Genomic DNA, 25,727 nt, shown 5'->3' with positions numbered 1-25,727 from the left:
TGAATATGTTAACATTTTTCTTTCAGGTTTTAGATTGTTCAAATGGACTGTGGAAGCTAGAATCATTCACATAGTTCTTAGAAACTCACATTAGCATTAAAAATATTGGTCACATGAATAAAACCTAGGAGATTCTGTGAACCAAAGTTGCAACTTTGACACTGGCATTATTCTGACTGTTGGCCTTTTGTTTTGGATGCATAATCACTTTCATTCTGAAACAATACACTTCTTAAACAGTTTCACTTAATGTTATGGGGAAAATGGATAAAATGTTCCCTGACTTCCAGTCATTAAGAGTTTGAAATCTAATTATAAAATAGTGAGCACAGAAATAGTTTATGCATACTGCCTCAGTAATAATCATTGCAACACAGTACTATGAATAGAACTTTGAGGATACTTGGAGTATACCAGGTAAACCTTGAAGACCAAACCACTGGCATTCTTCCCCCTCCACAAATACAGTTAACCCACAAAAGCCAAGGATTCAGGTACTATTTTTAGCAGATTTAGTTGATATGGAATGTGTGTGTGTGTGTGTGTGTGTGTGTGTGTGTGTGTGTGTGTGTGTGTGTGTGTGTGTGTGTTAATTGTGGCATCTTATGGGTCTGGTCTCTGCAAGACTGTAAATAGCCCTAGTTGAATTAATATTGCCCTCCAGAAGTACAGGATTGAGACCTTAAGAAATTTTTGGATTTGGTTCTTTGAGTTCTTTTAGCTTTTCCCCCCTGTGTTTTGCAGGCACTACTTAAGCAGTGCCTGTTTTTCAGGAATAATTTTCACATAAATTAAATAGTTGTTTGTTGTCCATTTCTTTCAGGTTCTTCATGACCTCATTTGAGGTTTTCTTGTCAAAGATAGTGGAGTGGTTCACCATTTCTTTCTCTAACTCATTTCACAGATGAGGAAACTGAGGCAAATGGGATAAAGTGAATTGCCCAAGATCATACAATAAATGTCTGAGGCCAAATTTGAACTCAGGTATTCCTGACTCCTAGTCCAGTGTTTTATTCAGTGTGCTACCTAGCTGCACAAACAACAGTAGTTCATCTAAATTTCAAAATGAGTACTAGACACTAATAAGAGATTAGGATTTAAATCTGGAGGAAACTTTTAAGCTCCAGTCCAGCCCCAATGACTTATTATAATTTAATATTAGATATTACTGTATTTTATCAGACTTTTCTCATAAATGATTGTGTTTTAAAATGTATTTCAGTGCCACAACTTTTTAGTTATCCCATCTAAATCTCCATCAGGATAACCTATCAACAATTTCTCCTAATTAATTTTTCCTCTTCTGTTGTAATTAGTGAGTACTTCGTTTTTCTTATTCTGCTTTTTTCTCTTCAAATTATTTCATAAAATTCCTCTTAGATCTAATTATTTTCTTCATAGGTGTTTTTCTTAGCTATATTGCTGTATTCCATAATAATAATGTGCCACAACTTATTTAATAGTTCTTCATATTTTACAGATAAGGAAACTGAGGCCCAATGGGTGATTTGTGACTTGTCTAGGGTCATAAAGGTAGTAAAATGAGAACAGAATTTAAATCTGTTTTTTCTGTGATGCTATTTCCAGTTCTCTTTCTGGGACATCTGTAAGATAAAGTAGTAGGATTAGTTGAAGGCCCACCCTTCTGAATCCTTAATCTTATAAGGCTACTATCATTAAAGTGTTAATCAAATGGGAGACAGAATTTTTCTATTAATCAAGAAAATCAGTGAAAATGTATAGAAAGTCTTTAATAAGATTTAAGGTGTCCTTAGGAGTAAATGTTCTGGCCCTTTTCAGGTTAATGAGACTATAGATACTGACTTACTGATATCATTTAAATTGTTTGATTTTAACCATGATTCTTCTAAATTCACATTACCCTGCTTTATATAAATTGATAGTATCAAAGAATTTTATAGATAAATGGAATATTAAAGAGTGTGCTAAACAGGGGAGGAAATTGAGAGCCAGAAAACAGAATTAACTTATTTAGGGTCACACAGAAAATCAGTTGCCAAACTAAAATTGGAACTCTGCCCTTCTGATATGGGAAAAAAGAACTTATGATACAAAAATAAGAACCTTTTTAACACTTATAAGCTGCATGAGAAGAATATTTAAATTTGGACAAAGAGAATTAAACCCCCCAAAAAATGAATGACTTTTGTATACAGATGTGATTTTTCTTTTTCTTTTTTTAAAACATATAACCTTATATTTATTTATTTCTCAGGCCATTTGTATGGTTGTTTTTAATCTATACCAGCTTAAAACAAAAAAAAAAAAATTCTGGATAAAGAGAGGAAATCCTGACAGGTCTTTAATAGAGCTTAGCTGGAGCCTCTATGATTAAATATGTTGTAACCCCACAGTGATCTATCATAATCATAATTTTTAAAATAAAAATGCTGTACAGACTGTTACTGAGGGAAAAAAGTGATAGTACTTTATGAATTATATATTCTTATCAGGTCCATAATCAAGAGCATTCTATAACAAAGTGAATATTTTATCAAAAGTCAAACAATATGTTTTAAAAATCACAAAAAGCATTTAAAGCTAGTGCCCTGGCATTCCAATAACGTTATCTTAGTTGCAGAAGAGATAAGGTATTTTTGGCAGGGGGGAAGATGAGGGTTGGGATTAGTGTACGTTTTTTGGAATCTATAATTTATCATTGCTTCTCTCTCTTTCTCTGTGTGTGTGTGTGTGTGTGTGTGTGTGTGTGTGTGTGTGTGTGTATGCATACATACCTATACATATATACATGGGTATATTTTAAGAAAAATTTTTCTCTGGGAAAATATTTTCAAACACTGAAAGTGAAAGGAAAAAGTTGTCTTTAATATGAAAGCAAAAGAAATCTAAACTTTTGGGGTATTTGGGAAGTCCTTCTGCCATCATTAAATCATAGCCTCTTCCTTCTGCTGTCAACCATTTTCCTGTGTTGTATTCTTCAAAACTTTTCATCTTATCCAAGGAGAGACATTCCTTGACTTTGTACAATTTTTTCACAAGTAATTATGATATGCTTCACCTCATTATACCACCATTCTTCAAGGTCAAGCATTTTGAATACTATAATAACAGTGATTTATAATGAGGTTAATGTACATAGAAAGGAGCCAAGAAAGAGAAAAGTGTTCCTTCCCACTCTCTGGTATAAGGCTCTGTGTATTAGTAATAAGGAACCTTTTTTGAATGATGGTCGTTAGGTGAAAACAAATAGAAGATTTTCTTAAATCTATTTTTTAATGGTATCATGTCAGTTATGCAAAATGCAGGTTTCCATTTCTTGACAGAAAATTATTTCATGCAAGATCCATTTGAACATTCCAGCACTCCACTGAACAGTATATACATACGCCTTTAGCATTTATTTCTCTTTGGGAAAAGAGGGTAGAGGTGGAAAGTCTTTTAAATCACAGCTCTTTGTAGGCTGGGCATATTGAATTTAGCTTCAGCTGCTATATAATCACAGCAAGCTAGTGTCTACCTCTCTCTGATGTTTGCAAGCACTTTCCTTAACAAAGCTTGCTTTGGGTCAATGGGAAAAGCATTTACACAGGCTGTCCTCTAGGAAGATGTTTGTGTGGCTAAATGTTAACCAGTAAAATCTATGCTCTTGCTTTGTTTTTGGGTGGTAGCACATCTCCCCTTTATGCAATACCCAAAGAACACTTTTTTCCTTGAGAATACTGCTGTTTTTTACTAGTTTGGAATGAGTATGTGACAGTTTATTGAGAAGTAAATTGATGTTCCTGAGAAATCCTGAAAAATATATGTGCCTAAATCTTGGAAATTAGGTAGGGATTTCATTACCAAAAACAAATGTTGATTTGTGTGTGTGTGTGTGTGTGTGTGTGTGTGTGTGTGTGTGTGTGTGTAGCCTTAATTTAAACCATTTGTTATAATCATGGTATGAATGAATACATTTCAGCCTGCTTACAGATATTGTAGTTGTTTCAGCTAGTCTCCTTGAAACATTACCCTGAAATGCTGCAAAAGACAGAATTGCATAAAACAGTTTCATGAGAACAGGGAATGGTATAACTTTGTTTACTTCCTCAACAAAATTCCCTAAATGTATATTGTATATGTGATGATGCACCTTTACAAGTCAGTTTTCTAGCAGTAGATACATGTTTAATGTAAATTTCTCAAATAAATATGCCTGCCAAGTTGTTTTCCCACATAATTTCAAGTGTTTCTCAGAAATTATCAAAACAGTGCTCAAAAACATTCCCTGAGTATTTCCCAGAATCTATCATTTCTTTTTTGTTGTTATTGTAACCTTTCTTATTTGTCTCCCTAAATATGTGTGTGTACACATACATACACATCTAATCCTTTACTAGTATAGCACACATGCACATATATACTCTTTCTTATTTGTGCTAAGTAGTAAATTAGAGAAATAAAACTAGTCTAGCAACAAAGAGAAAGAAATCAATTGACTTGTAGTCATAGAGAAGATACAAGAATCAATGAAAGTTCAGAGTTAAAAGGTCTGCTTCACATATATAGACTTATCCCAATCACTAAAATAGGTGAGTGGGAGAATGTGGGAAAAGAAGACTGAAAAATTTTAGTATTAATCACAATTTTTTTTAATCACATGTGCTCAAAATCCCTCAAGAAATAAAAACTCAACCTTCTTTTCCTTCCACAGAAACCCTCCCCATACTCTGGACCAGATGCATCACACACAATGAGGCCTATCTGACTCATAAATGTTACTGTGAACTTTGTGTTTGTATTCCAGTTTAATCTATTAAGTTGATGGAATGCCCCTGTTCATATCATCTGAAATAATCATTCTGATCCCATCACTTGTTTTTGATGTGACCCAGAAGTTAGATGATATGTATTCTAACTTCTGGGTCACATCTAGACACATCTTCTACTAACCTATAGGTCAGGAAAAAACCAGGAGAGAGGCAAGTCAAAGAGTATTAGCTGTGACTATTCTTCATATAAACATTCACTCTCAGAGATAAAAAAAAAAAAAAAAAACATATAGTTTATAGATGTCTCTGTGTGTGTGTGTTTGTGTATCCAAAAGTACATTAGTACTTAGAAGAGGAACATAGTATATGTTTTCACATGTTTCTGATATTAGTAGCAAATGAAAAGGAAGTGGGATGTTTAAACTTGGGAATAATAAATATTAGTGATTACATATCATGTGAAACTAGAATGACATTTTAGCTACCTTGCATATAACCCAATGGGATTTGCATTTTTAAGAGAGTCTCACCAATTATAAAATCCATTAGCAACTACTCTTAAAGTTAAGGCACTACTGTGTGTTGGGTTGCAAGCTTTCTGATGTGTTCATTTCCACTGTCTTGATGTTTGAATTAATCATTAGGGAGAAGAGAAAGAAAATACAAATTGGAAATTTTAGATGGTGGACTATGATTGAATGCTTTGTGGGAGGAAAAAAATGTGCTGTGAGAAATTGTCAGAAATAAAAATCAATAAGATTACACGAGACATAAAGAATGTATTGTGAAAACTTCTAATCTGGTACTCATGTAGTCAGAGAGATTCCCATATTTGTCATTTAATTAAAAGGGCTAGAGTCTATCAACTAGATAATGGATTTTTTTTTTAAATAAAAAGAACATTTCAATCCTTAAAACTAAAAAAAAATCTACCCCATTTAAATAGAGTTTAACAGTTCTTTTTAAAATGTTCCTTTTCAACATGACTTATATTGAATTTGATATAGAAATAGTAATAATAGAATATGGTAAATATGATCAAAAGAGCTTGTCTTTATATAGTGCTTTAAGGTTTGCAAAGCACTTTGCATGCATTATTTCACTTGACCTTCATGGTAGGCTAATCCTTTGTCACAGGTGTTAGAAATTATCCCTGTTTTACAATTGATGGTCAAAGACATTTATAATATTCCTTGTATCATGAAGTTTTTAAATGTTGGGATACAGAATTTACATTTAGGTCTTCCAAATTTCAAGTCCAGTAGTTTACCTAATATACCATGCTGACTTTCTTCTATTGGGATTGTATTAGAATATGAAATAATTTATTCCTGAAACCTGGACCACATCATGCAAATCATTTTCATACCATTAAATGATTCATAGACTGGTATGATAGGGAGATTGAAAAGCTCAGCCATATATAGGCATCTTTTTTTCCCCACTCATAGATAATAAAGTAATCTATTTCTTTATGTAGATGGACATGGATACTCTTCAAACATATATCCTTAGACTAAATCCTTAAACCAATGAAGACTTACCCTTGTCTCACCAATATCTCTACTAATTTTAGAACCATTAAATGCCAGAGCTGGAAAAGAACTTGAAGATTAGTTTGTTCAAACATTTTCATTTTGTAGGAAGTCACTTTCTCACCTCTATATTAATTAACTAGCTGAGCTGAGCTACAAATCCTATGACTATTTCACTTCCCTTGTGCTTTAGGTTATTTTTCTGTAAAGTGGGGTAAGAATAATCATCCCTACACACAGTACTTGTACCCTCTAAGTCATAGGGCTTTGATGAAGAAAACTTGAAAAATTTAAAACTAATAAATGTAAATTGTTAAGATTATTATTACAACATAAACCATGTAGTTACTGTCCAAAGAAATTCTGACTTTCAGAACTCAAGAAGAGCATCTCTTTCAATGATGAGTCATTCAGAAAACATTTTTATACACCTACTTTATATAAAAATCAAATGCTAGACATTTGAGGTATAAAGACATAAGAAAGGCAACTTAGGATCAGAGGTTCTATTGTCAAACCTGCAGTTTGTTACTACTTATGTGATCTTGGACAAAGGACCTCAATTTTCTCGTTTGTATATAAGAAAAAGTAGAACTAGATAAACTAAGTCTAAAGTTAGGATTCTATGGGACAAACCTTGCTCTCAGGCAGTTTACATTCTAATGAGGAAGGGGGAAGACAATTGCTTAAAAATTCATGATAAGGACAGAACCGTGAGAAGGGTAAAGAAAAGGTAAATACTGTGAGGAGGGAAGGAATTATGTTCATCAGGGAATTTTGGAGATGGGGATGGCAGGGTTAACCGAGAGTAAAGCATGTGAAACCTTGGTTGAGCCTTGAAAGAAGGGGAAAGACTTTAATTAATAGATGAATGTGAAAGGAGTCAATTCCATAGTCAGGAGGTAGCATGATTGAAGGCACAGAGATAGAGGAATGTAGGACAGAAAACTGGCATTCTAAGCTAATGGTCAGGGTTGATGAAAATGTCCTGTACTGGTGAGAAGAAATAGTGCCCCAGAAAACAATGGAGTCATTCATGTGTTTGACTGGATTTCTATCAATATGCCCTGAAATGGATTGCCTGACATTACACTGCAGAATTTTAAAGTCCTACCTCCAGGCAAATCTCATAGTTACCAGCCAAAATGAAAGTGTGAAATGCTTTTTAATGTATATTTAACAACACATAGTCTGGTGATTACTGATGTGTATTCTCAGTGGACTTTCTCTTTACTATCCAAAGTGGATATTAAGAGTCAACATTTTTACACATTTATGCTTCCTAAAACTTAGTGCATGTTTACTTTTTAAATATCTATAGCTGTCATTGATAATAAAATATTTTTAAAGAGCTAGATGTTTTTGTATCCAAATCACAGAATTTTAATCAATTTCTTTTAACAGAATAAAGTTACCTTTCTCAGCTTTTCCCCCCCTATTTTTATAAATATATTATGCCTTTTCTGCTGCCTTTTATTACATGATACTAAAATACTGCCCCTACACAGGCACACACAAAAAATCCAGATAAGTGAGTGGGGATTTTTGGTGGTATTTTGGTTATTTATCTATTTATTTATTAGTTTAAAATTCAGTGGACGTATCTAAAGAATTTTTTGTTATCAAATCTAGTATAATGTCTGCTCACATTTAAGGAATAGATTCAACAGAATGAACTTAATTCCTTCCTATGGTGTCACCCTTTAATAAGGATTAAGGTACCATTTTCTGCATTTACTATGGGTTGCACAGCAAGAATTCACGTCTTATACTAATGTATGCTAAAGAGTTGCATAGTACATAGATCACTGTTGTTAAAATAGCAGTACTGAAGGCATTTTAGATCACAGAGCCCCAGTGGTCTAAATTTTGTTTGCCTTGACATTATTAAACTCAATCTGTTTCTCTAACTGTGACTCTAATTACTACATTTGCATGGCAGAAAAGTTTGCTTTGTGGGTCGACTTCAATTAACAGTGCTTGCATGTTATTTTCTGCACTTGTTGTTCCATGAGCAGACAGCAGAACACCTTCAATTGAATTTAATAATTATGCAGAATCAATAAGTTTTTGTGTTTGTCTTTGTTGTTTCTTTGATGTGGCCTCTAGGATGCTGCCGGCAAGGTGCTAGACCGCTGGGCCATCATGTCCCGAGAAGAAGAGATTATTACCCTTCAGCAATTTCTGCGGTTTGGAGAAACCAAATCCATTGTAGAGCTGATGGCGATTCAAGAGAAAGAAGGGCAGGCCGTTGCTGTACCATCTTCAAAGACAGATTCAGATATAAGGACTTTTATTGAAAGCAATAATCGCACTAGGAGTCCAAGTCTCCTTGCTCACCTGGAAAACAGCAATCCTTCCAGCATTCATCATTTTGAAAACATCCCCAACAGTCTTGCATTCTTGCTTCCATTCCAGTACATAAATCCAGTGTCTGCCCCACTGCTGGGACTACCCCCAAATGGTTTGCTGCTTGAGCAGCCAGGACTGAGACTTCGGGAACCTAGTCTTTCAACCCAGAATGAATATAATGAAAGCAGTGAGTCAGAAGTTTCTCCTACACCTTATAAGAATGAGCAAACACCCAACAGAAATGCTTTGACTAGCATCACCAACGTGGAGCCCAAAACAGAGCCAGCCTGTGTGTCCCCCATTCAGACTTCTGCCCCAATCAGTGATTTAGCCAAACCTGAACACACAAAAAGTTCCTTTCGTATTCACCGAATGAGAAGGATGGGCTCAGCCTCTAGGAAGGGGAGAGTATTTTGTAATGCATGTGGAAAAACTTTCTATGATAAAGGTACTCTCAAAATTCATTATAATGCAGTTCACTTGAAGATCAAACACCGATGTACTATCGAAGGCTGCAATATGGTCTTCAGCTCCCTGCGAAGTCGCAATCGCCACAGTGCAAACCCCAACCCCCGCCTTCACATGCCTATGCTAAGGAATAACCGAGACAAAGATTTAATCCGGGCTACATCAGGAGCTGCCACGCCAGTCATAGCCAGCACTAAATCCAACCTTACTCTCACAAGCCCCGGCCGGCCACCAATGGGTTTTACCACTCCCCCACTTGACCCTGTCCTACAGAACCCTCTCCCTAGCCAACTGGTATTCTCTGGGTTAAAGACAGTCCAGCCCGTTCCTCCATTTTATAGAAGCTTGCTCACCCCTGGAGAAATGGTGAGCCCTCCCTCTTCCTTGCCCACCAGCCCCATCATCCCAGCCAGCAGCGCCATGGAGCAGCATCCCCCAGCTCCCTCCGAGCCGGCCGTCTCGGTAATGGTGATGGCCGCCCATGAACCTAGTGCCGACCTGGCCCCCAAGAAGAAGCCTAGGAAGTCGAGCATGCCAGTGAAGATCGAGAAGGAGATCATCGACACGGCCGACGAGTTCGACGATGAAGACGATGAGCCCCCTGAGGGTGGCGCTGGGGTGGGTGACCTGGGCCACGACAATCACTGCCACTCCCACGATGAGATGAGCCCAGGACTGTCCGTTAAGGACTTCTCCAAGCACGGCCGGGGCCGCTGCCTCTCCAGGACCGAGATCCGAAGGGCAGACAGCATGACTTCGGAAGACCAAGAGCACGAAAGGGACTACGAAAATGAGTCAGAGTCTTCGGAGCCCAAGTTGTGTGAGGAGTCCATGGAGGCTGATGAGCGCATGCACAGTGAAGGGAATGAAAAAGCCATGATGAATAATGAGAGGCCCGATGAAAATCACAACGAGCCCTCTCACCAGGACGTAATTAAGGTGAAGGAAGAGTTTACAGACCCCACGTATGACATGTTTTACATGAGCCAATACGGACTATATAACGGAGGCAGCGCTAGTATGGCTGCCCTTCATGACAGTTTCACGTCCTCTTTGAACTATGGCAGCCCGCAAAAGTTCTCCCCAGAAGGGGACTTATGTTCTAGCCCAGATCCCAAAATCTGTTATGTGTGCAAGAAGAGTTTCAAAAGCTCCTACAGCGTGAAGCTACACTACAGGAACGTTCACTTAAAAGAGATGCATGTCTGCACAGTGGCCGGCTGTAATGCTGCCTTCCCCTCACGGCGAAGCAGAGACAGGTCAGTAAATCTCCATTGACTGCTGCTGCTGTGTTGTTCAGTAATGTTGGACTTAACGTAAGAAAATCCAGCTTAAGGTGTTTTTGAAGCATTATAGAGATTGCCCGCGGTGATCAAATGACAACCATGCAACCATGATAATGAAGGATTGTCGCAGTTGGTGTTTGTTGTGTATTAGCATGCAGAATGATATGCCATTTTGCCCAGTGATGCACGCCATTATTTTGTGTGCTTTGTGTATATGTGTGTTTCCATGCATCCAGGTGTATATAATTACACATGTACACAACACCCTCCCCTTCTCATATAACTTCACGTAGAAGCCGCAGCTTCTGTTTTATATATAATTGCTTTTCCCTGTGGCTTTTTAATTAAATAAATATATTATCTTCATACACACATATCTATCCAATATAGAAACAGAAATTTACGGATGGAAAGAACCATAGGTCCAGGACATCGGGACACCCTGCATCTCCGTAGGTATAACCAGAAATGTTATGATTCCTTAAATGGGTATTCATTATGTCCTTGATTTTTTTTTAATTAGTAAAATTACTTGAGAAAATGGGACAGAAGAAATCTTTAGACTAGGAGTTTGGGAAAAGAAGTTTAAATAATATCAATTTCATGTATTGGGATAGTGGAAATAATATCGCAATAGGAGATAGCAGATGTGTGATCTAGTCCAGCCTCTGCTACTAACTAACTGTATGGTTTTAAATAAGTTCCTTAACATGATTAGCTCAAGTTTCCTCATTTGTGGAATCAGGGATTGGACTCTTATGATCTTGAAGATTCCATGAATCTCTCATGCACAGTTAATTAACTACAGTGAGGGTTTTGCACAAAAGGGAGGAGAAACCCCTATGCAGTTTTGGGATCAGTTAAACTATATTATGCCCAGCCTTCAGATGACATCACACTGTAGCTATGTTGCTTCAGTACTGAAACAGTTGGATTTAAACAGAAGCAGCTGGTCCTAAACCTCTTAGGCTTTTTATACAATATTCTTTTTTATTCCTAAAGAAAATGTAATATAAATGGAATTTGTCAAGGTGGTCAATGGTGGGGTAAAACAGTTATACCACACTTGTGGAAATAAGCTGGTGAACAGATTGTTTACATAATGCAGTATACCTACTGTAGCCATAGTGGTTGGTTCTTGTTATTAGATTAAACGTGGTTCATCAGTTGTAAATTTTCCCCGTTTTTTAAAAACAAAATATTACAATGTGGTTTAAAAAAAAAAAAGCCTTCAAAAGAAAAGAAGGAAATTAGACTCAGTTAACAAGTTGCCAAATAGCCATTCATTTCTTAAAGCTTGTCCAAGTCAATTTGTTGGTTTGAAATTTTCTGCACAGTACAACACAAAATTAAAGATCATCTGACAGGTAGAACAGTTTTTGTCCATTAGATTTTTTTTCCTCCAACATATATAACAGTGGCTTCTAAATAATCAAATGGTACCTGTTTTAATGGAATAAAAATCAGACCTATGAAAAGCAAACGCTTTTCCATTATCCAATCTTTATCTGGAGGGAGCATGAAGAGAAGCCTTTGTCTTTGAAAGATGTTTCTCTTTCCACCAACACTCATAGTGTAAAACTTGGTTAGAGTCTCTTATGCAGATTTCCCTTATCTGTTGTATTTTATATTCCCAATATATGTAGATAAGACAGATAAACTTTGAATATAAAAGAGATTGTCTCTTTAAGAGTTCAAGATGGCATCTCAGATTTGTGATTTGTGTGCTATTTATTGCTTTACAATGGTAAATGTTTATTTGAGATATCTCACTGGGAATAACTAAGCTAAGTCAAAGGCATTTATTAACAAAAAGAAGGCCATTATGACAACCAGGTAAAATTGATGAAGGTGAAATTTTTGAAGACTAGTTAAAACTTAGCCTTATTTATAAGAATCTTTATCATGATTTCTGAAAAACACATTAAGATATCTATTAGAATAAATGACATTGGGATAAAAAGGCCATATACCTAAAGATTAGAATGGTTAGTTATATGAAATCACATGCAAACATACTCTCTTTTTATGTTTCTCTTTGCAGTATCATTTATCATAAACATTTGTTAGTAACAAAGAAATCTACATACACTGATGGTTGAGCTTAAAGGTCAGATCAGTTTCTTCCCAACTCCTAAGTTGGGAATATAAGTTAATACTAGTAATACATTTTAGGTTGGTATCATTTTCTACAAAATTAAAAAAAACATTAGTTTTTCCTCTAGAATGTTCTTTTAAAAAATTGTCATTCAGAATTAACCTTTATTATAGGAATTTTATCATTACCTATGAACAAAGTTAACCAAAACTATCTTGTATTTATCACATGATCCTTTGGGAGAGCCTAATAGTCTTAGTTCTTTAAAAAATTGGCTTTTCATTTTTGTAACCATGTTAATAAAACTTAGAGACTCAGTAGTTCAACACAATTAGTCCTGAGGAATGATGCTAGTGCGGAACATAAAGTTCTTGCGATTCATTACGGGACCATTATCTTTGAAACTTGAGTAACAAAAATGGCTGCTGATAGTACTGTCTTATAATTCCCAAGTTATCATCTCTTGCTTCTAATTCAGAGAGATGGTTAGTTTGACCTCTTTCTTTGTTTTCAACACACATCTTTGTTCACTTTTGATTGGCTCCACAATTCAACAGTTTTCACTTTGCATGTGTCCCTTTTTCCTTCCCTTCTAACTTATTAGTCATGGAAGTCCCAGGGAACCAGTGGCTCTGATTTCTTTCAAAAATTTCCTATGAGTCCAAGAAAGACAAGTTTTCTTATCATTCCTCTGAGCCAATGACCCTTCCCAAGCAGAAATCCTCCTCTCCTTTTAATCCTCCTCTCCTCGGGCCCATTTCTTTTCACTCCTTGGAGACTCAGTTCATCCATCCTTGACTCTACAATGTCTTCCTTGTGCAAATAAAGCATTAGAGAAGATTTTGAGTGCAGGTTGTAGTAGGGAAGCACCAGAGACTAAAGGATGCCTAAAGTAGAACTAACAGAAATCCTAGTAATAGGACTTTTCCTGATTTTCATGTTCATAACTTTGTCTTCTGAGAATCCCAAAGTACTTTACAAAAGTAACTCAGTCCTCCTGGGACTCTTCTGAAATAATAATATAATAAGTATTCCTGATTTATAGACAGAAATGACCATGGAGAGACTGAGACAAAGGTTTTTTTCTCTTTGAGGAAATAATGTATATGTCATTTGGTAATTAGCAAAGACTTAATACCCCCTCAGTTATTTAAAAAATAGTTCTTACTAAGCTTTTAGACCACATAAGAATGACATTATCATGAAGGAGAAAGACTTCTGAACATGGCATCAGATGACTTTGGTTCAAACCTGGACACTGACAATTTTCACTTTTGCATCAATGTTTCCTTGTCTTTAAAATGAGGAAAATAATATTTGTACCACCCAAGTCACAAGGTAGTTTTTGTGCTTTATAATAAAATATATGTAAGTATAGAACATAAAAATTTTATGTGGATGTGATCTATTAAACCACATTAGAGAGTGGGGTTCATTTTAATAAGAAAGGGAATCTCTTAGTGAGAGAGGGAGAGATGAAAGTAGATGGTAGGTACATTTCCTGGGGGAAGAGAATTATAAACAAGATGTCCTAGAAATCCTTCACTGGACAAAAGGGGAACAAATGTACATTTAGTGACAGGCATTTAAGTTAATTGGAAAGAGAACTTTTCATCCTTGCTTTTAATAATAGTTGTCAGAAATTAGAGTGAACTATCTATCACATGAGCCTATGAAATCTCCTTCGGTGTATCACTTTGAAAATTACATAGAGAACTACCTAACTGCTGAAGAGATTCAAACAAGGTGGAAATGGTAATTAGTCTCCAATCCATTATGTTTACATTAAATCTATTACATAGAGGGAAAAAATGAGAAGATCCAGACTCTGTTCCTGTCATGTCCATTGCTAGAATGTATTCTATTGGTTCAGAGCAAGAAAATGGACTGTTATCACCTATTGAGGTCTTTACTAGATGACAATCTTATGTTGATCAGATTCAATACTGCACCTCAAAATATTGGTACAGAAAACTGACCACTAGGGGCAATGAAGTTAGGAATAATTGGGCCTAACCTACTGTCTTACGAAAACTTCCTTAAAGAGGGCATAATAGAACTAATTGAGCTCAGTGTAGTTTTTTAATTTCTTATCATCTGGCTTTGGTTTAGCTCCTCATGAAATGATAGTTGAGTGGTAGTGAATCATCTGTGCTGAAAATATTGCATTAATTAATTGCATTCATTTTTTAATTGGGAAAACAGACTCCTGTCCTCTTTTCTACAAATCCCTCTCATTAGGTAATATATTAAAATCTATTTTATCACAAGTGATTGGCAACTTAAAAATGTCAGAATTAAATCAGGACTCAGTTTTGCAGTAACCAGTTTTATCTGCATAGAAAGAAAGATTTCTCTGTTCTCTATTTTCCCTTCCTGGGTAGGTTTGAAAAGTGAAGAAGCATCCAATCTTTACTGTTGCTTTTCTTGAAGGATATAATTAATTGTTCATCTTACATATTCCCAGAAAAGTAAGTAGGGTGATTTAGTCACTTTTAGACAAATAATATTTGCTCAGGGTGATTGATAAATATCAGGCAAGTATTGGTGTTGAGCATAAACCTGGCATTTGATTGCTAGTAAAATCAGAGCAGATTTGAACAGCTAAACTTCTTGATTTTTGTGGAACAAGACATCTGTATTTAGTTTATTAAAACCTGCTGATTTCTCCAGAACTAAATTGTTCCTCAGTAGGCCTCTGGGTAGCTTCAGCTAAAAAGCAGAGACTATACTTTTTTGCTTGTCTGATTACCTGACTCTCAGCCCTGTACAGGTGTGCTTGAATAAATTAACATGAAATACCTCTGATGTGCCACTGCATACATTAACAACAGAGGTGAAGGTGTGAACACTATGCTACCTGCCTCCTGTTTACCACCTTCTCTTCAGCTCAGTAGTATCCAGGTTTCATCTTCTACTATGTTTTGAAACTTATATAGATAACTTTTTTAGCGACTATCTTTCAATAATTATACATGACTATGCCAGAAGATAACTCTGGGGAACAAAATATTTAGTACTTCCTCATGAAAACTATTTTCCCTAATATAATTAGGTACCAAATACAAGATGTTTCTGTTTTGCACCCAAAGTGAACATTTCAGAGACACTATATGTTTGTTTCCCTGTCCTTCAGTCAGTCCGTGTGCCATGGGCTATGTTTTCTAAGACCCCATGAAGTGAGCTTATGAGATCTTATGGCTTCTTAACATGCAGAGTGTTATCTGCTTTTGAAAAGCTATTTAACTCCACAATAGAACAAGCAAACCTATATATTTTGCCTTTGAACCAATAGCTTTTTCTAACAACAATACAACGGCAAAGGTTTTGTTTGTGTTTTATAAGTGAAATCTGTCTTATATCATGGCTGTTACATCAGGCCAGAGTAAGCCTCCAGTCTTCTTAATCATTTACTTACTGTCTTAGTTCAACATAAGACAAGCTCTTTTCAGTATATGCTGACCCCTTTATCTTTTCCACTATGAAAGCATAGTAGACAATCACCTTATACTAAATATTCTTGCCTAAAGGTAGGAGAATAATGTCAGATGATAACAGACAACTATTGGTATTACATTCCATGCTTCACACTCCATGAGTTGGGTCTATACCACTGGAAATAAACATGTAATTCAGGACATAAACATCTGTTTCTAACCCCCATTCTATCCTCCCCCCTCAAAAAAATCCCACTCCCAAACTGTTTTTGTCTAAGTTATCTATATAATTCAAGCACAAAACTTTGTAAAGAATGTATTCAGTAGGTTCCTGATAAATTCCCTTGGTGACAGAATGTAAATTCTTTTAGAGAAGGAAGTAATTTTTCTTTGTATTCTAAGCTAGTAGCACAGTGTCTGCTACTTTGTAGACACTTGTAAAGGTTTGTTGAATTGAATGGTACTAACTGCCTGCCAGATATTGGTTACCAGTTTGTGTTAGGTGGGCAGTGTAAGCTTTGTCAGAACTTTTAAAGCCTCTGACATACCTGTCATGGGTTTCTCTTGACACACAGTCCTTCATTGGGCTTATTCTTTTTGATTGGTCATTTCTTGTAGCTTTTCAAAAATATGTTCAAGTTCCTACCAGGAAGCAAGCTAGATTATTCATCACACACACACACACACACACACACACACACACACACACACACACACACACACTCACTCCAATGTAAGTTCATCTCTCAGAAGAAAGGCTATTTTACCTTCCAGCTACCTCCAGCTTTAAGAGATCAGTTATTGCTGATCTTTTAATTTTGATTTTGATTCAAAAGTTTTGGGTTGTAAAGGGTTTTTCTCTCTCATGTTTAAATTTCATTTTGAAAGTTGACCTAAAAGACATTTCCAAAATAAAACAAAATAAACTACTTTTTAAAAAAATCCTTTACTGTTTTTGCCATAAGACTAATAAAAACCAACCAAAATCAAATTTCAATAAATGGATGTGACAGAAAAATGAAAGGGTCCTTCATTTGCCAAAAATTAGTGTCATAAAAAAGAGATTCAGTAACATTGATACTCAAACACCAAAATATGAAGGAAAAAGTTGGAGGGGAAAAGGAAAGGTGGAGGGAAAGGAGAGGAGATGCAAGAGAAAGTGGATAAAAATTATACTTTAAAAGAGCACCTAGATTCCATCCCCCATGGCAATCTACTTAAATTTAAATGTTGGTTGTAAATTCTGGATAAAAAGCTGTTATGCCTAGTGTTAGTGATCTTAACTCTTATACTTTATGAAGCTTATTATTTCTTTTTATTAACCACGGGGGGGGGGGGAGAAGTTACCCACCTTCATTTTAGTTCTTTTTCTTTACTCTAATCTTGACTCACCTACATAAAAACCTAAACCCACTTCTTCCAGTTGAATTTAAAAACAAAATCTTAATTTTGTTACTACCTGATTTTTAAAATATTGTTAGCTATCCAGAAATAATAATACAAAACTATTTTCTCATATATGTGTGTGCATATATAGAGAAAATATTCTGGCATAACACACATGCACCATGCACATACATGCATGCATACACACACATACACACACAGACAATATGTCAATTGACATCTTCAATCAAGAAACAGAAATCATGTATCCAGGTGAAAAGTCATGGCACACCTAGATTTAGTTCAATGTTATGCTAAGTTACCCTTCTTGCATAACTAAGAAACAACAAGATTTCATAGGGAAAAGACTGATTTTGGCCAGTAGAACAACAGTCCTTCCATAGGAAGTGTCTTAGGTCTGATAGTCAGGATAGGGGAACAACACTAATTCTGCAGCCTTTTTAGTCTGCTCTGTCACAGAGGGGGCAATGCTGGGTCAGTCAGCTCACTAGTAATTGTGTTTTACAGACTTCTAAAGCAATTGGCTCAGTCAGTCCCAATTCAATAAAATTGGAGCGCGAGAGAGAGAGCACTTTTGTTCTATTTTTTACTTGAAATTATTTCATTCAGCAGTCTGTCTTTTTTATTACCAGGACTTGACATTAGCACTCCAAGCTATATTAGCATCCATTTCAGCAGTTCAGTAATGGTATTAAAAAAACACTTAACTTCAACGGTGAATGGTTGTATGACAGTACCATAAAAATCCGCATTAAAAAAAAAACTTATGTATTTGTCCCAGCAAATTATTTTTCACTTGTTTAACCACTTCAAAACTCTGCTCTCATGACTGGTATCCACAAGGGCTTTTTTGCTCACTAAGGCTTCCCATCTTAATGTTTTGTTGGCTAGAGGAAGATGAAGAAAGGAGATATGCTAATAGCAAAGGAAAATCCAAAAGGAGAATCAGTAGATAAAGATTCTGTGCATCCTTGAGTTAAATTACCTTTCATTTGTCAGCAGAGGTAATGTTGGCAAACTCCTAGCACCCAACGTGAAAATCTTGGATCTTTCTGCAGAGCTGGGATTTGATTTTGAACCCAACTCTCTCCAAACTTGGGATACAAGCCTAACTACTTTGGCACTGCACTATGCTCATAAATGACTACATTAGGTTCTAAATTTTGATTAAACATTCAGTAATTAATCAATGGTGGACATGAAGCAGTTGGCAAGGTCCAGAGCTGCAAAATGTTTAAGACATAAAACATTACAAAGTAATTAGAATATGCTCCTTCAAGAGAAGGATTGCCTCAATAAAAGGGTAAATGATAGCATCCTGTTTATTGTGGACGTAGGCAGCCAGTGCAATATGATAAACTGCTGGAGATACACATATCAGTAATCATCCACATTATTAGTGTCATTAATCATAATTCCAAAAATATGACAGCAGCAGCCAACTTTTTGACCAATTTTGTCTCTGCCTGTTGGCCATTATAACTTCACTAATAGACTGCAGAGCTCCTGTGCGTGGCAGTTTGCATTGAGAATGGAAGGTTAATTATATTTGAGCTGCTGATTTCTTTTCTCCTTGGAAAAGCCTGAGCACTTTGACAATCCCAGGAGCTCACTGTTGTTAAACCTGTAAAAGTACTTTATTGAAATTTTTTTTGTTGGTCAGGAATGAGTAGATGTTTCAAATGAGATATAAGCGCCAGGCTGGGACAACTACTAATGTTTCTTGCTCCAAAATGATCCTTGGACAGCAAGCTGAACTCATACTTTCCTTAAGATTTCTGTGCTCTCACCAGTGGATGAGTAAAAAGTTCAGCAACCTGACAGCACTGAAAGTATATGGGAGAAATCTCACAATAGTACCCTTGGGTTGAATAGAATTTGCTAGTGGCTTGGTGGTAGTTGTTGTGATGTCAAGAAATATTGGGAGGTGAGAGCATCCCTTCTGTGGAAAATTCTACATCTTATAATATGCCTATGTGATACCCCCCCAAAAATGAATGAAAAGCCAATGACAATTGTCTGAATGTTTCCTAAAACAAAAAAAATTATTTCCTGGCAAATAGATATAATTTGTTATTAATCAACTGGAATAATTACTTTTCAACTAATTGTTTTAATTCATATAGACCACTGCCATATTTTAGACCATAAAAGCAACAAAGAAAAAGTCACTCATATACCTTTGGTTATTGTTTTTATAATGAAATTATAGTGGAGAAAGTAAAATGATTGTTATTATTCAATAAAATCCATCTCAAATGTTAATAATCCCATAATCTAATTTATTTAACAAGAATATAATTTTATATATAAGGTATTTTAAAAACAGTTACAGTGTTCCTCTAAATTCTATGAATTAGTATCCTTTGTCTTATACATTGCAGAGAAAACCCACTGAATAAGGAAGGTAAATTTTTAGTTTATCATGAGAAGAGACATTATTTTAAACTCTTAGAAATGTGAGCATATTCATTTCAGCTTTTTCCAAAAGTCATAGCATAAAAAGAAAAGAAATGACTGAGGGATTTAGTCTAGTTATCTGGGGCAGCTGGCTAACTTAAAACGATAACATATAACTCTAATGTATTCTGAGTAGTTCTGCAGAGTATGCTATTCAAGCTTCCTAAGTTTTTTTTTTTCCCTCTGTCTAAAAAGAGCCTCATACAACTTTCCTGAGTGCATTTGCAGTTCGCATTAGAACAGACTTCCATTCACCATGTAACCTGCCTGTCATGTAACAGTGCAACAGGTATGTAGCTTTTGAATAATCAAGCCTCTCGAGAAGCCCTAAAGTGGCAAATATAACTCAGAAAAAGATAGGTAGAAAATATTGCTGTTGGATATCAATTCTGTACTTAACCTGAGCAACTAGCATAGCCATATCCCACCATCCTGCCTCCCTAAATGCCATCACACCATTAACATTTTTTATGCATTCCCCAGCAATGACAAATTGTTTTCTAACTGTAGCACCAGATTTAGTATGCACAAGACATGTTTGCCTCTGCCAACAAACCAATAATTCTCACTAACATCTTCAGAGTTACAACATTTATAAAGTTGCAAAGTGGAGTAAACAAACCATCTGTTTGGCTTTTCCGTATATGTCATGGTTTCTTATTAGCATATTACGATTCATTTAGTAAACAAATTTGGTGATTTCGTTCACGTCAAAGTTAGAGAAAGCTAGAAGATGATTAACATTCCTGGGACAGGCACATTAATACATTGCTTCCTCTGCAAAGTTAAGTGGCTTCTCAAGAGAATCACCCCTTGTTGACAAGATGAGACTGTCAATTTTGTTTGCCTGCCACATTAGGGGCCGTAAGGGGAAGGCAAGCTCTGAGAGAGAGGAGCGGTGTAGGCAGCATAATTTACTGTGAATTGAGAAAAGAAGTCTAATTCTGATAAATGGTCGACCCCAATACATCCTACCTGTTATTACAACAGACGTGCCGTATCTGTGCTGTAAATTAGTTAAACCCCTAAAGAGTTTGGTGGGAGCTTATCTTCAAGTGAATAATTTGAGTGTAGAGGGAACTGTCTGCGTGACCAGTGTGAATGATTTGTTTCATATTGAAAGGGATTGAAATGACTGAATTCCACATTTTTAATTTGCAAGAACTTACTTGTCCTTTATTTCCTGCATTTAATAAGCACTCCGTCACTTTTTGGCTTCAGTAAGTGTTATATGGCATTTTGCTTTGAATTTTTTTTCTGAGCAGGGTGATGTTTTTCAGGATTACTGTAACCTAAAATAGAAACCTATTTAACACTACTTTTTCTTTAAAAACAATAATAACAGACCATCTTCTAGTGTCAGAAATATCACTGATTTCTTAGAGAAGCAAACATTCCATATGAAACCATCATTAATAAAGAATAAAACAAATTATGCAGAGTAAAGGCAATAGCTAGTGAATGTTCCAATAGTCTCAATAAAACTGTTAAGGGGGAATCAGAATCATGTTTCCCTACCCCCATTTCTTTAGGTTTGAATGGTTGTCTTGTGCTTTAGTGTAGTAAAGCATTGCTAAGATTGACAGAATGTCCACATATACCATACGTAGATAGGCCCAAATTAGGATTAAGTCAATAAATAAATACTTACATCTCCTTACATGCAGAGTGTTGTGAATAGCCAGGTTCATACTAATGTTTGACTTGTGGAAGGATAAGAAAATGGGGGAAAAATCCAAAACTACTAACCCTAAATGAAAGGAGTGCCATATGAGCCAGATTCAAGTCACAAAACTTTTTTTTTTTTTTTTTGTAATCCTTAGTGTATAAAGCTTCACTGTTCACATCTACCTTAGAGCCTTTTTGTTGACCATTGTTGTAAAATTCAGTGGCTCAATATTTCACTTAGCTTTATCTACAAAGATAGTTCTAACACTTGATATAAAAATGCATTGTGATTAATAGATTATCCAGTTCCTGATTTCCAAGCCTGACTTTGAAGTTAGTTGTGACACTTTTCTTTCATTTTGAATTTCCTTCTTATATCTCAAAATAGAACTCCAAAAAAGCTCATGCTTTTTCTTTAGAATCCAGCTATAATATTTTTCATTTTCACAGATAATCAGTTCATTAAATAGAATTGGGCACATTGACAAGTTAAAAGAAAACTGTTGAAGAATCCCAAGTGTGGACTTATATACACACTCGGCAAATAGCACATGCATTTAATTGACTGCATTTGCCAGAGTTATATTCATTTTTTTTCTGTTTATGCCTAGTGAGAATCTCACGAGAATTGAAATAGGGAAGGAAGGTCTGGAGTCCATTTCAGTCCAATAAGATCATTTTCAGTCAAAATTATTATCTTTGTCATTTCAAATTTGGAAAGAAGAATAATTATGGTTTTCCATACTCTAAAGGCTTTATCATATTCTGTGCCTTCAGTAAACTATGGAAAAAATTTATAGTCCAAGGTAGGTAAAAGAAACATGAATTAAAACTATTCAAAAGACCTATTACTGATCTTCTGATTGTAGCTGGGTTTTAAGGCTAAATTCATACCATAATTATGGATGTGGAATTCCTTTGGACTACTTTCAGATGGTACTTGGGTCAGTGCCTCCCTACTGCCCATCTTTCCTAAAAGTTCAGCTACATGCCTCAGATTTTTAGTTTCTGTTCTTTGATATATCCACTTCCTGTTGGCAAAAAGATATGTTTTCTGAAGCTCTACCACTTTACTGCTGCCATGGTTTGTTTATCTTTTGTTCTTAAAGAGGACCATGAGATCAGGGAGGTGATGCTATGATATACAAGTGAATTGGATTTAAGTGATGGAAGGTTGTGCAAGGTCATCTGCTTTGCTTAACTCCTCTGGAATAATGTCTACATTATTGCTAGATTTTAAGGACCATTTTTGGAGCCAGATGTTTGGACCACACTCCTAATGGGTACAACTAAGACCAAGCCTTGTTTCCACTACCCTGCTCATCACTTCCCCATAAGGCATTCCACTGTTCTGTGAACTTGGCCACACATTTCTGCACTTCCTATATTGCCAATTCATCAACAACAGTCAAGTAGAAATATAGCATTAGTCATATGAGTACCCACAATTTTGGGGTCTAGTTAAATGTGCTGCATGCATTCCAAAATAGAATGTCGTGGCTCTATCTTGGACAGATATCTTCTCTAGAAATATGTTCAGAACATAATGTCTATGTCTAGAGAAAACCATATAAGATCTTTGTATTGGCATTTCCTGTCTTTAATACAATTCCAATTTTGCCCTTTATCTACACTGAGATGTCTTTCATGGATTCTTTCTTCTACTTATTATATATTTGGTAACTTGATTCTTTGCCTCCTTTTAAGAATATCATTTTTCTCTTAACGATTTCTGGACCTTTCTCTTTTTTAAAAAGCTTTTTCAGAAGAAGTCTCCTATTTTCTTTGTTTTCATGTTTCATAGTCTAAATCTATATATGAACTTTACAGTCAATGCCTTTTTCCCTTTTATTTTCTTTCCTGTTCTGCTGATCCATAGAAACTCATAACACTCCCTAAATTACCATTAACCCTGGGTCTTTGTGTCTATTTCCAAATATATTATTATAACTAATTGACTGCCACAGACTATGACACCTTAGGGTTCCAGTTAAAACCAAGTGCTATTTTTTGCTCTTTATCAGAAGGCTGAATTCTGACCTGGAGGATGTGATCAACTCAACTGATACCATGTTTTTTTGTTTTTTTCCATATTCAGTCTGATCATATTTCTTCAAGGATTCTCTCTCCTTCTACAGTCCCTTTCCCTGTTCTCTGTTTTTCTTTCTGCCTTTCATTTCTTACTCCCCCTTCATTTTTTTCTCATCCTTTCTCGGACCTTATCAAAGATTTTCCAAGCAACATTGCGAGAGTATATTAGATGACTTCCCACTATGCATTTTTCCTTTCCCTACTTGAGTGTTTTTGCATATGGCCTTTAGGAGGATTATTAAACAAAAATGAAATAGATTAAGAAATGAACATAAAAGAATCAATTCTTTTGAACTGTGGTTGCATAATGGAAATCGACTACTATGAATGAACCCGTGTACAAAAGTTATGAACAGCAGAGCTAATGCACTGCCATGAGTTCATCTTTATTATTGCATTACACCTGAATCAATTGATAAAGTAGCTTTTTTTTTTTTTTTTTTAAAGCCAGGGATGGCACTTAATTGAATAAAAGTCAATGTAATTATATTAACAGAAGCTAACGGTACTGCTGACAGCGGAAAAGGGACACTGTTGAACAGAGTGCCAGAGCTGGTCTACACATTTCTGCACATCGTTTGGTTGACAGATATTGAGGACTGGTACATCACCTAATTAGATTACAGATTTCCACTGCTATAAGTGGGAACTGAAGAGAAACATCTCTTCCTATTACACTATCAACAGAGTTGTCTATTTTCACAAGTCATCTTTGGGAAGACATGTCCATCTGGGGGATCAATGTGTCCTTTTTTTTTTTTAAGTGTTAATTTATTCCTCCTTTATTCAATGCTTCTTGATGATATTGCTGTTTGTCTGGTTGCTGTCTTCTCAATAGTGAACCAAAGAAACAGTTAACTGCAGATGTGTGAGAAACAACAGAGAGCTTAATCTGCCTTGTACTAGGTCACAGCAATCACAGAATATGTGTTTGTGAAATTAAGATAGGGAGGAGTGTTAAAAAAAAAATGAAGAATTTCACGCATGTCTTTCAGTTCACAGATTTTTTTTTTAAATCAATAGAATAGTAGTACATAGTGTAGCTCTATTTTTGCATTCATACAATGGCTCCAATGGTGTCATACTCACATATCAGGATAAAGACTTTCACAGTAGGCATTTCCTGCACTGTGCTTAGCAACCTGCACTTGCAGTCATCTGCCATCTGACACTAAAGAAGCAAGGAACAACTGTGTCAGAATAGGGACCGCAGGGACGACTTCTGTTTATCATTCATGTATCTGTACACTGCATGCATCTGTTTAGAACTCATTTATGGATGATGATGATGATGCTGTGAATTTGGTTTGTCTAATTTGATTTATGATTTTGGATTGTGCAGCTGATCTGATAATCACCAAGACAGCAGTATGAGATGATGGCTTATGACAGCAAATGGTTTATGATCAGAACATGTTAAATCCCTATTTTATTGTTTAAGTTTTTTTCTTTAAAAAAAAAAAAACACAGATGTCTAGAATGTGAATTTGTTTTCTCTCTCTCTTTCTGTCTCTCTCTCTCCCTTTCTCTCTTTTTCTCTCTCTGTCTCTCATTCTTGCTTTCTTTTGTGATCGATTTAGCAAAAGATTAGAAAGCTGATCTTATTATCACAAGGTAAGCTCAGCCTTCCTAAGTGCAGTGTAACATCTCTGCCCCTACAAAATCAAGAGTGCTATTATTGTCTTGTGTGGAAAGGTGGAAAACCTTTCCATCTTCTTTGTCTATTTGGCACATACCTCTCCACCACCCTTCATTTCCAAGGTAATCGCCACTCTTGCATTCAAATTGACAAAGTGACTTCTTTGGTTCTGAATAATTCTTTTCTAATTTTTGTTTTTTTACTGGAGATATCTCAAACTTTGTATTTGCCAATTTTGGTTATATGATTTAAAACAATCCCATTTAATATTAAACTTCTCTCATTCCTGAGAAGTTATTATTATTAATTCTTTTGGCAACAGTAACTTTCTTTTTAGATTTAAACCTTGCCAGGTGGAGAGAGGTATATGCTCATGGGGGCTTTTAAAATAAATGGGGAGGGGGGAAACTAAAGCAATGTTTTTCAGATAGATAATAGCATATCAGACTTTGTAAATCATGACATCCCTATGGATGTTCTGGGACAAATCCTATATTTTCTATACACCCAAAACTCCTAGGAAATTGCATATGAGTTTTGCTTGTCTATAAAT

At 35.6% G+C, this 25,727-nt stretch overlaps 1 protein-coding gene across 10 annotated transcripts in view; it reads left to right on the top strand.

The window, feature by feature from the left end:
• The window catches only part of BNC2 (basonuclin zinc finger protein 2), a 530,176-nt gene that overhangs the window by 498,847 nt on the left and 5,602 nt on the right, over nucleotides 1-25,727 (top strand). For 9 of the 10 annotated variants that reach the window (XM_074282946.1, XM_074282950.1, XM_074282948.1 and 6 more), the window contains one exon: nucleotides 8,378-10,347. In XM_074282946.1, the coding sequence (XP_074139047.1) occupies nucleotides 8,378-10,347 (1,970 nt within the window). Of the gene's footprint in view, nucleotides 1-8,377; nucleotides 10,348-25,115; nucleotides 25,150-25,727 lie in introns of all 10 variants that reach the window. The other variant, XM_074282953.1, reaches the window with a different exon arrangement.

The sequence above is a fragment of the Sminthopsis crassicaudata genome, chromosome 1 (assembly GCF_048593235.1).
Source record: "Sminthopsis crassicaudata isolate SCR6 chromosome 1, ASM4859323v1, whole genome shotgun sequence".
NCBI lineage: Eukaryota > Metazoa > Chordata > Mammalia > Dasyuromorphia > Dasyuridae > Sminthopsis > Sminthopsis crassicaudata.
This window is presented reverse-complemented; position numbering and strand designations above follow the sequence as displayed.